Here is a 12,993-nt window from a genome sequence, read left to right on the forward strand (position 1 = left end):
TACATCGGATAAATGGTTGATTAAAGACAAGAACAGAATGAAGCTGCCTGTATTTGTAGAAATGCATGATCCTCCTCTTGTTGCTTATCTAATTTGAGTTCTTCAGGAAAACTATGCTCTCTCAGCTGATACTATGTTATTTGACCACCAACTGCACTGGTCATAGTGCAAATACATGAAGAAGTTAGTTGAAGTGCTGAAATCAGAAGATATGCTGGAAAAACTGCATTTGTAAAAATGCATTTTGGCCTTTCCAAACTTAAGCTTTTTAGAGCAGTTGTCTTAGCCTACTGAATATTTACTTTGAAATTTTACTTTGATGAAGTTACAAAGAAGGAATCTATTTTACACATTTGTCATTAATTCCAACTTAAGAACACCACCTTAAATAGACTCATGTCTAAATTCAGCATGAAACTTTTCTTGTAAATTATGGTATTATACTGTAGATTTCTAGGTATTATCCATTATAACCTCCCTATTTTAGGATCTTTAAATCAGCTGGAGAGTCTAAAGGGATCTAGCCCTAACAATTCTGTCAGTGCCGTTATACTTATTTGCTGGGATTTATCCCTTTCTCGTCCAATGGTTTTTCTATGACACTACATTTTTTTTGTTTGTTTTTCTTCTATGTATATTAGTCTCTGAAAGCAGCTATACTTCAGAAGAAATTGTTGTATGTAACAGGTTGGAATTCTACCATGCTACTAAACAATATACTGACTACTGGTATTGCTTGCTCCTTTGGCACAGGCTAGATGATTTCCACATTCATTAATTATTAAGCATCTTCTATACACATCCTTCTCTGCCTGATTCCAAATCACAGAAGGATTAAGGTGAGAAGGGACCTCTAGAGATCAGTTAGTCCAAAACCCCTTTTCAAGCAGGGTTACCTACAGCACATTGCACAGCATTGTATCCAAGTGGGTTTTGAATATCTCCAGAGAAGGAGACTGCACATCCTCTCTGAACAACCTACTCTAGTGCTCTGTCACCCTAACAAGCAACAACTTTTTCCTCAAATTCAGGCAGAACTTCCTGTGCTTCAGTTTATGGCCATTGCCTATTATCTTATCACTGTCACTGAAAACAATGCAGCCCCCCCATATTATTAATTTCAGAGTCCGCATAAGATTTGTATTTTACTGTGGTGCAGGAGGGAGAAATGCAGCCAGGGCCAAAGGGGAGCATAAATTATTAGCTTTCTCCAGTTCATACTGTCCTCTCTTACCACTCTCTGTGGTTCAGGAAATTTATTTTATCTTCCTTTAATCACCTTCCTTGATTTTGCTGGTAAACAAGAGGAATGAAGATAAAAGACAAAATAAACAAACATAAGGTCATGCCTCGTATACTACATCTAGGATAAAATAAACATGAAAGCTTGATTGAAGTTACTCATTAAAATACTGCTGTTGCTGGAAGAGGTTGAGGGGTAGCTCATTTGAGTGTGATGTGGGAGACTTGAGGTCAGCTGGTGGACTGAATTCTCTCCAAGGTCATGCAGATTTAGACCTCTGTTTATTGGAGGAAGAATCTTCCTTGACATCTTCATTACAGAAGACCAGGCAATGTTAACTGAACACACAGCCAGAGATAAAGATAGAAATTTGCAACACAAAGTCTCTTAAAGAAGAAAAAGAAATAAAAAGTTCTGGCTAGTCTGTACGCAAAAAAAATCCAATATAGCTAAGGCTAAAAAAAAAAAAAAAAATTTTGTTTTGTTTTTTTTTTTTGACAGCAGCATTTTTTATGGTGCACAGTGATAAATGCTATACAATGATTTTGCAATAACTCTATAGCAATATTGTATTTAGTGGAAAACATCATCACTACCAGTGAAAGGGTGGGAAGCAAATAATTTAATCCTCCTTCTTCCCTTTCCTATTTTTCACATAGTACAACTGATACATGTCCCAACTAAAGGTTGCTTTGGAACTTATTTTATTACTATCTTTCTAACCATTGTGTGATCCAGGCAGTTAAGGCACCTTTCTCTGCTTTTCACATCTACTTTCTTGAAGCTGATTTATTCTCTGTGGTTATGTTGGAAAATAATTGATCTTTATTAATGTATAGAAAGACAGGTGAGTTTTTATTACACATTTTTCTCTGCAAAACTGTATCAGATGTGTTGCTCTCTTCTAGCATACACATGTAAAGAACAGTTAACAGTTCTAAACTTCGGGGGAAATTGAGAATCCTGATGATGATTAAAATGTTACCATACTATGTTTCATAATGCTGTACACATTATCATGGCTATTACCATAATGGAAATAGCTGAGCTTTTACTAATATCTTGTTTTTTCTTCTTAATATGAAGGTTTTCTATATGCTTGGGGGAAAAAAAAAAAAAAAAAAAAGCCATTTTAAACAGTAATGGGAAGCAAGTGCTGTCATTACACTTCTACTGTGAAAATAGCTGTGTGCTGTCCTGACTGAATAATTTCTATTGAATATCATTGTGTAGACAGGTAAATCTCAGTTACTACATGAGTTGAAGAAATGTCTGGTTATTAGAGCATCTTCTTGCTATAAAAGAAATATATTAAATACGCAAAGCAACATACAATTTAAGATAGCAAGGATAGTCAGAAAAAGTACACTAGCAAATGGGCAACCTGTTGAACATGTTATATTTTAATTTGCAGAGACAAAAATGACAAGCAATTTATTTACATAAAACTGTACAAAAGCAAATTAAATTATGTAAATATTTCATAAATAGAGGTGGACTAGCATTTAATACATTTTGCCATGTTTAGCATAGTTGCGTGCATAGTGACTCATAATAAACAATGATAAATTGTTCTCTGCTTCACTATCAACATCCAAGTTGCAGAACAATAGTCAATGATTAATATTACAAACAGATCGTACCACACTGAATGCAAGTGCTTTAAAATTTAGGAAGATGTCTGAAAGCATACCCCAGGTAGCTAGAAAATAAAACTTTCTTCCATGTATTTATGCTCTTCCATCAAGGAAACACTGTGTATTTATTCATCACCAAAGAAACATACTGAAAATTATCTTGTTATTCAAGCTCCTTAAAAGTCTTTAGTAATGTCTGTACTTGTGGCAGATTCATTTAGCCTTACTCTTTATTTTCTTACTTGACAGCTTCCTAGGGTAGCCTTTCAGCCCATCGTTTCAAACCCATTTAAGTTCTTCCCCCACGTAAAAAATAATGTTTGACTTTTTTTTTTCTTTTTTTTTTTTTTTTTTTTTTTTCCTGAAACTCAGGCAGCAGGCCAGTCAGAAACCATATTGAATAAGCATAGTGGATCAGAGATCCCGAATGAGCATTAGATTTTTAGACCAAAGCTATTGAGTTTTCTAATACATATAAAGTTATATATTAACGCTTCAATCTATAAAAGTGTCCTAATGTAAAATACATGCAAAGCTCATTTGAGTTTCCCATGGAAGGAAATAAAAGGATGATTCCTATTCTGTACAACCAAAATGTAATGGCAGCTAAAAGCAATTAATAATAAAAAAAAAGTCCATTTTCCTGGCAACATGAACTGATGACACCTTGCTAAACAACTATAATATAGACTGATCATAGTTTTCCAGGCAGCAGAATTAAAAACAAATGAAAACAACCCCAAACCCCACACAAATATTAAAAAAAAAAAAACAAAAAAACCCTTCTCGAGATGTACTTAAACCACAGCCTTGTGTTAATAATGCTTAAGACTGGTCCATTAACTGAGTTTGGCAAAAGGCTTGTTTTTAAATATATTATTTATAATTTCTCAGAAAATAAACACAGGTAAATATACAGGTTCAAAAAAGTTGGGAATAGCCCCTTGTCCCTCAGTGTCCAAACCCAACTACCACATTACCATAATAACAGGTATAAAAGGCACAGTTGCATATTTTGCATTCACCCTAATTATTTTTATAGTTTTATTTTTTATATAAAAGCACTCTGTTTATGGAGTGGCACCAGATTTTAACCTATTTCAAATTAAAAAAAAAAAAAAAAAAAACCACAAAATATATTTGTGTCATGCCAGGTCAGAAGAGTAATCAGCATGTTAACAGTGGCTAGTTCTACTAGAATTACTGTGAATACTTACAGTACACAGATTCTTTTAAAATTTTCACACCCATTTTAGTTCTAAGGAGATGCGCACAAGTAAAGTACTTAATGGCATGACTGTCTTATGTGGTGCAAAAATTGGTGAGTGACTGCTGATCCATTTAATCTGAAGGTCTTCTATGACCCATATTATTAGCTTTGTAGAAAAAGGGTTTAACAATATATTGAAACAAGCTATCTAATGTTCTTTTTTTGTGTTTATTTTTTAAGTAAAACAAATTCTTACTAAAGAAAAAAAAAATCTGTTGAACATTTGTGTTATGCAATTGTGTATTCTGTTGAAACGTGCAAGAAAAATGTTTATACATTACATAAGCATTTTAGAAGCATTTTTAACAGGTACTTACAGATTATACAAAGCAGTAACTGCTCTATGCAGTCCCATAACAAAGTACTAGTTTGCATCTCTCCATTTTATTTGAGTAATTAAACATAAAAAAAGTTCAATCATTGTTTATCTTTGATTTAATATTTTCTTTCTAAAATGTGCCCATTCCTCATAACTGCTATACACAAACTAGTGCTACATGAAGAAAATAAACTTTAGCGAGGAGAATGGAATGGCCAAAAAAGGCCATACCCCACTATACTGAGGAGAAGTCAAAAGACAAATGTGATGAGCTGTATTGATTTTAGCAACCTCTACTTAGGCCATTTAAGATTTATACTCTATGTAATTCTTCAAAGCAAGAAACTACCCAAAGCTACATCATGACTAAAATATACTAGAGAGCCATCTAGCCATGCCTTACTTAACATCAGGTTAAACATCCAGGGTTTTGAATGCTTTCCCCCTTCTCAAGCTGCCCTTGCTGTGTTGTCCGATTGTCAGATTCATCTGAATGTCTGAGCGCAGTTTTAATTATTACTACATTGTCAGCTTACTAGCTGAAGTTCTGCACACTTTGTTGCTTTTATTGCACAAAAACCTGTTTTATTTCCTGTTCCGCTCAAGAAGTGCTCACCATGAGAACTGTTACAGCCCAGAGCTCTTGCATATCATGGTCACTTGCTTTCTTTTTGACTCGTCTTGACCCACTGCTGTGCAAGTATCATATCACTGATTATTAGACCATTTTCTACCTGCCCTATGCGTTGAGTCTTGACATTGGTTAGTATTGCACTTCACTCGGCTTTAATGCACTTGTGTTTCAAGAAAACCTGCATCATATCTTTGATACAACTGAAGCAATTGGTAAGCTGCAACACTGATGATGAAAGACTTAGCAAGCATTCCTTGCATTCTGAAAAAAAGGCATCATAGTTGACTTGTAATATGCTCTTGTTACTGCTTCATACCATCCTCCACACTCTCTTTCCCAGTCTCATTAACACAGCCTTCTATTACTATTTTTAAATTTTGATTGTAAAAATTCCCTGGAACTGGCAGTATCATATCATATGCAGCATCTGCTGCACCATATCGTGTCCTTCCGAAAAAAATCAAATCCATTCCTTTGGGCATTCAACTCTAAATGTATTGGAAAAAATAGCACGTCACCTGGGCAAAATGTGTGGCATGTTATGTGTACATATGTATATTTGTGAATATATTAGTCTTCTAAGCCAAGCCCCCATACTCAGCAGTTCCCCTGATCCATAGTATGATCTTTGGCCTTTTTGTTATTACGGTCTTCCCAGCTAGATGTTGGTCTTGTCCAAAATATTGAGTTCAACAGTTTGTCATTACTATGCTACTGTCTATGTGTTACTAATTGTGTTTACATTGAAGTAATTATTACAGAGAACGAGAGAGGAGGAGAGAAAGAGACACAGCAAGAACATGGTTGTTCTATGGATAAAACAGAACCAGAGTTCAAGATTCAGCAGAAAGTATGCCATTGCCTGGACGGCAGTCTCAGGATGAATGTTATTTCTGTTGCTTCCAGCCTCAGATGAGAAGTGAGAATATTAAAGCTGTGGTCTTCACAAAGTGCCTATTAATAGTTATTCCTTTGTATTTACCTCTATAACTGTATGGTTTCTGAAGGATTGCCCCTAGTGGGGATCAGCAATATTCAGATGATATGTTTTTAATATATTTTCCCTGACCTGTTATCCTCAACAAGCCAGATGACAATCAAAGAAAATGAGTGGCTTGACTCATGCTTCTGCAGAGGGGTAACAACTGTGTGTTGTGTTCTTTTTAATTAAGCTTGTTACTATGGGAGGAATTTGCAACCATAAATTTAGGAAAATAAAAATCAGTGAGGGAGAATTAGACATGCAACAATAATGGTTTCTACATTGTACAGTATAGTCAGGCAGACAGTATAGTTAAATGCCTGCATATGGAGGCAGAAATAGCAGGCAGAGCTTTTGTCTCTTTGGTAGCCCCCTCTTTTTTTGTTTGTTATTTTTAGGTAAAGTTGTTCTCCTTTTAAGACTTTTGCCCCTTTTTCTTCTTATAACGTGAAAGAATTTTGTTGTTGCTTTTTAGCCTACAGGTAAACTTCTCTTCTAGTTAAAGTATTGACAGGAGATGGCTTGTAGTCCCCTGTCTGTGTAAGGGGGATATCCTCTGGATTGCCTTCTTCATTTTTGCTGAAACTAGCCGCGCTGAAGGTCTCATAGGATGAGGTTAACTTTTTGTTTAGGAGGTTTCTGTTGCGGTCACCCATGAGGGAGGCTTCTCCATTGGCCAGCTTTTCTTGACTGCCTCGTTCATCAACTGGCATGAAAGTGGAGAGTTTTGGCTGGCTCTTCTGCTTCCTTTCTGGAGAAGTGCGAACTGGCATCCAGCAGGAGTCCGAGTGGCCATACTCATCACACTCTCGGGTACACTTCCCTGTCAGGGCTACATCTGGTAGAGGTCGTGAATCTGAAAATAAAATAGAGTTGTCTTTACAAATAAATAATACTGCAATCACTTCTGATGAAGCTGACAATCTTTAAATTCATAAAAGGTACTTTAAATGCTTTGGTAGGAAACTTGTAACGTGTTTCTGATGCGTGTATTTTATATTGCATGTGCCCATAGGCAACAAGTATATTTGTGCTATTATCTTCAACTTCAAGCATTAGAAATAAGAATATTAAGTGACTTGATAAGCTTTAAGTCAATTTCAATAAAGTAAAATTTTATTTGGCATCAGTTTATAAATGAATTTTGATGTCTAAAATGGCCAAACATTTAATGCCACCAATTTTATTGCAAATATTAACAATACCTTTCTCTGAATTCTTTCAAAAGAATGTTTTGATGTTACATGAAAAGAATCTAATGTCTTAGTTTCTGCAGATGCTTATGAACATGATTAATGCCATGCACATGACCAGCTGTGTTCCTGACAATATGCTCCACTTGCCCATGTTGTAAGCCTGCGCCTTTTGGGTTTTGTCCATACTCTACCTGTTACGTGAATGCCACATTCAACAATTCATTGGAGCAAACAGTAACAACACTATCTGTTGTAAATATAAGCTTGTATGTAGAGATAAAACTGGTGTTTGTGCACGTGTGTGTAGGGAGGAAAATCTGATTGCTATCTAAATACTTTTATATGTAATGTGTTGAAAGGAGTTCTGCTCTAAATGATTGTATTTGAATTTTCTTACTACTGAATATGTACCAATCTTCACTCAAAACTAGCAAGGTTTAGAGGACTGTGGGATTGATTCTTACATTCTCAAACACAAATGGCTTTTAATATTTATATTTTGATACTCACAATACAGAATTAGCTACCATGTCTGTTTTAAGGACTAGGACAGATTATTAAATCCTTGCTTTTATTAAGTTATGCTGTATTTTATAGTTTGCAAAAAATAACTGGATTTACCAACAAAATAACATTGATATTCTGAAAAATGTGACTGAAAATAAAATGTCTAGCTACATTTAATTTTCCAGGTTTTTTGATATGACTTCCATATACCAGGACTTATTTGATATAATTCAGGCTTCTAGTTATTGAAAAACAAATATCCTCAAAATTAGTAAGGAGGCTCTACCTGGAAATAAAAATTCTTTCTGACCTTTCCTAAATCAGATTTTTCAGAAAGACTCTGCCCACTTTCTTTTTCCCCCACAGCTCAGGTACACTGCCATTTTATCTGTAATAAAGTATGAATGAAAAATATTTTTTAAAGTTTATTAATTTGCACTATCTTACACTTTGCCAATTTTTTTCTTTACTTTGGGTTACCATATGACATCCTCAAAAAGTGACAATATCAACTGTGAAATTTTTATAAATTTATAGCTTATTGAAGTAGCAAAAATAACTATTCTCGTGCCTTAAAAAAAAACTTTTTTTGTTTCTTCAAGAAACACTGGTTTAGTTGAAAAGTATTTACCATGACTATTTGCAGAGAAAGCATGTTTTATTTCAGTGTCTGTAAATTTAATCCTGATTAGCGTGACTGCTCTTGCAGTTCTATTTCATTCTAACTTTTCAGTAAAACATTCATTTAATTAGCAATTTGCTGAAATGTTGCAAAACTATGTTTATTATTTTTATAATAAAAATAAAAATATATTTAATTAAAATATTTATTGTTAGCAACTGTCAACATTTTTATAGAATCCAGAATAAGGATTTTGAAAACTGTATTATATTTCATATTTCAATATGTCACTAACTTCAATAAGGAAAAGAACACTGACTTTTAGATAACTGAGTAATTCCCTGTATCTGAGATTATAAGGCTGATGGGAGAGGCTTGAGTGTTTTTTACTTATTTATTTATTTACTTATTTATTTATTTATTTATTTTTCTTTCAGTTGTACCTCTTAGGAGTATAGCACTTAGACACAGGTAGGACTATCACATTCAATGAAGAATACAAAGAACGTGGACAGCTGTCAGCCTATCAATTGTCAATATATTTTCTGGAGATACAAGCAAAAGGCAGGAATATTCTCTGTCAGCTACATCTAGTATTATTCTTACACTCCCTAAAGGTAAGAAGCCTGGATAATTAACAGCTGAGTTGCACCTCATGTGCTTTGATTTTTAAAAAGGAAAATCCTCTTACTATTTTTTAAACAGGGCAAAACTCCCTTCCCATCTAAATCTTAATAAGCTCTTCAATCAGTTCCTTAATTAATTTCCAAACAATGATCATTAAATATAATGTTTACTACTAATATTTGAATTATTATTCTGGCAGCATATTGCAAACACTTATCACGGTAATACATTTGATATTTACTTAGAAGATAAACAGCAATGAATATGTGTTTACTGAAAAGGCTTTTGAGGGTTGTTTGTTTAGTATCTTTTTCTTGTTATTTTTTTCTTTTTTAAGATTGAAACACTTAATGTCTTCTATTATGTTTGATGGTTTCCTTTTAGTGCAAACAGGGCGTAAGCAAGTATCACTTTGATAAAAATCTTTCCCATAATTCACTGAATCATGTCCTTGAAAATCTACCATTTTGTATTGCAAAATATCTAACTTGCCTTTTAGACAAATGTAGACACTGTAAATCATGAGTTCTGTTGGACAATCCAATGCTATAGGGACATATAATGAAGGGACAACATCCAAGTTGCTGTTTGGCCAACTCTCTCATTAGTATGAGAAACACAGAGTTAGTGTAGCCTTATTCGATGTTGCACTCTTGTATCTGTCCTAATAGCTGAAACAAGGCAGAAATGAAGCTCACCTTTAAGTGGAGGTGCTTTTAAAGCCCTGTTGCATTTAGCTGCTCTGTTGTTTAGAAAGTGAAGGTAACTTCAGTAACTGTGGGAGGGAGAAGGATGGAGTCTTGAGCCTGCCATGGTGTCCATGTAGCATGGCCATGGCTACACTATGGTACCTAACCTAGGCAGTCAGCTCAGGTATCTTGAATAATAGAATTTTTCCCTTCATTCTCAATAATCCCCCACCTAACTTTAGTTACAAAGTAATAAAATCCTGCTATCCCTATGTGCCTGTGCAGACTGATCCTTTAGTGCAGGGTAAGGACCTTATCCTCCTACTCTTACATGATCCAACTGGTAAAGGTATGAACAGTATTTGGAAAAGAAGCTACTTTTCTCTTCCAGCATAATTCACATCCAACCCTATCTAAGTGACATCCTTTTAAAGTACTCATCATTTTTGAAGTTAAACACTTCAGTAGAGACCACCCTGCTAGCTGACAGGCCTAATGGAACACAGCAGAGAGAACCACCACCATCAGTAAATCATCAAGAAAGACTACAGCAGATTTCTACCGCACTTACATATCTGTAAACTGACTCACGTAAGTGCTTTAAAATTTGTTCTTATTTACTGACAGTTATCACAGTGTTAACTGGTTAGAAGGACGATAGATATTGTTATACAGAAATGTGTATTTTTTTTAGTTTAATTTTTACTGTTTATACATACATAGAAGAATATAGACTACTCCAGTATTAGCCTTTTTTTTTTTTTTTTTTTTTTAAGAAGATTATCTCCAGTGTTATGGTGGAGGTTGTTTTTCTGAAATATTTCCTCTTATGGCATCTCCCTTTAAGTATTGCTTGCCTTCCTACAAAGTCATAGAAAACTGAGTCCGTACAAAATTGATATAGAGGCATGTTTTAGGGCTTACATGTAAAATGACAACTTTAAAAGTAAATATTGTAGAGATGAGATTTCACTTGCCACTGCTGAGGCCTCAGCTTCAAAGATCTGGGGACCGCTCACTTGCAGATTTAAAGAGGTGGACCGCAAACTCCTGTCTTACTATATATATTTTATATATATATATAAACATCTATCATTAATTCAACAAATCTTTAGGCATTTATTCACTGATATGTGTGCTAACCTATGTTTTTCACAAATGTATCTAAGGAAGCATGAAAATGAACATGGCTGTTTGTATATTTATGCTTCTATTGATTGTGTCTGGCTGGTGCTTTCGGGGTGGAAGGGATTGCTTGTTATCAAGTAAACAAGGCACTTAAGTGGGGGGAAGGGAAATGAAGTTCATATCCAGTTTAAGGACCAAAATGTAACCACCAAAACATTTCCCTCAAGCAATTTTCTACCCTCCTCTCTCCTTCCACTCCTTATCAAAACAGTCAATATCTTTCAGTAAATGTAGAGAATATACTATGAACACAATAGTCAGTGAATCCACGATTTAAATTATATGGTCTCAATATTTGTATTTACTGCAAAAAATATCATCTATAATGCACATTCACTCTGCCTCCATACTGTAAATAGACCTTTCCTGCCTAATATATTACATATAAACCCAGTCTTAGCAATTAGTCCTGATACAATCCCAGAATAAGCACGATGTTGGAGGAAGTTGCAAGGGCCTCTTCTTCATTTTCTCATCTCCCAAAGCCTAAGGCAGTGATAGACTAGAGTTAAGAATTCAAGTGCTCCATTCTATGTGCTAGTCCCTAGGAGATGTAAAACACTCCAGAGCAATGCTGAATCACTCTCTAGATATAAGAATTTGAATATTCCCAGGTGGAACTGTGCCCCAAGAACCTTCCACCTGTACAACTCTCCTATGACTGCATAGTCATGCTGTACTATACCAATACTTTCGTGAACAACACAGTTTGGTCTGTGTGATCTGAGAAGTCTTTGGCAGATGCAGCTTTGAATAGTATCTATGACAAATACAACGACTACACACAGACTTTGCAGCCTGTACCCAGCGAAGGGCAGTAACATCCCTGCATGATTCCAGATACTGAGAACCTATAAGGAGGTCTCTGCAGTAGTTCCAGAATACCATGAGAAACAAGCAAAGCAAACAAACAAGAGAGCTACTGTCTTAGGGTAACAATAAGAACTATGTGTTTGGATGAAAACTATGCTAAGCCACTTTTCACTCCACCTTTTCCTGTACCCCTGTATTCAAATATACTACATTCAAAGAACCATAGAATAAACAAGTGAAACACCAACCACTAAGTCTGTAAAATTAAACAGCAGTGCATTTACATAGCTTTTATATTAAATGGTTGGTTGTTTTATGAGCTATTTGATTGGAGACACAATGGAGCTCTTAAAGCATAGCAAGTATTGACTACACCATCAGAGAACAGTAATGCTGAAAACAGCTGAGAGGGTCCATGTTGTTCAAATTCAACATTTAAGAGGAGGGAGAAAAAAAAAAAAAAAAAAAAAAAAAAGTTTAAAAAGCTGAGCTGCAATGATACAGAGCTACAACAGTCTTTGAAATTCCTGTCTCCTAATTGCAGTAATTCAGGAACTGTACCCCATTAGTGCTGTGGTATATTCTGACATGCCAAGACACAATTAAACTACTAAAACATCTTTGAAGGCATCAGCGACTTCTTTCTCTGCACCTTAGGCTAAATAGAGTTAAACAGCAATTGAATATATCTCAAGAAGCCTTTAGTGCCCCAAGGCTTGGACTACTGTCAGTCTGAATGTGGCATTATCATGTACTGCAGAGATAGTGCATGCCATCTCTAAAACAGTTCTGCTGAATAAAGTCAAACAGAAATCCGCTATTTGAGACATGCCAACTGCACTGAAGTAATGCATATATTAATTGCTTTTGGATTGAAAAAAAATCCATCTATGTCATGCCCGATTCAGAAATTATTTTCAGTGCTTAATAAAATACTTCAGAGTATAGAAAGGCTTATGAAATGATTGAATGACTAATACTATAAGAGAAGTTATGACAGGGAGACATAAAATAATGAATTCTGAACTTATTTATTCTTTTGCTTTCCTTCTAAAAAGAACATAAAACAAAAGTGAAAACTCTAAATACTTCACTTGAAAAAATGATAATTCACAAGACAAGCAAGATCACTGCTATAAGGTGTCAAAAGTGCAAGTACTTAGCTTATTTCAAAAGACACAAGAGTGGAATTTCCAAAGAAAACAGGAGTTATAGTCCTCTAGCACTAAAACTAATAACAGCAAAAAGAAAAAAAAAAAAAAAAAA

The 12,993-nt window shown here is 34.8% G+C and overlaps 1 protein-coding gene across 2 annotated transcripts in view; it reads right to left on the minus strand.

The window, feature by feature from the left end:
• Nucleotides 1-3,293: 3,293 nt before the first annotated feature.
• Nucleotides 3,294-12,993, minus strand: part of PCDH7 (protocadherin 7) — a 263,004-nt gene continuing 253,304 nt past the window's right edge. For both annotated transcript variants that reach the window (XM_026037568.1, XM_026037567.1), the window contains exon 3: nucleotides 3,294-6,941. In XM_026037568.1, the coding sequence (XP_025893353.1) occupies nucleotides 6,562-6,941 (380 nt within the window). In that variant the 3' untranslated portion in view covers nucleotides 3,294-6,561. The remainder of the gene's footprint in view (nucleotides 6,942-12,993) is intronic.

Source organism: Nothoprocta perdicaria, unplaced genomic scaffold (assembly GCF_003342845.1).
Source record: "Nothoprocta perdicaria isolate Ctin4 unplaced genomic scaffold, notPer1 scaffold_2, whole genome shotgun sequence".
NCBI classification, from domain to species: Eukaryota; Metazoa; Chordata; class Aves; order Tinamiformes; family Tinamidae; genus Nothoprocta; species Nothoprocta perdicaria.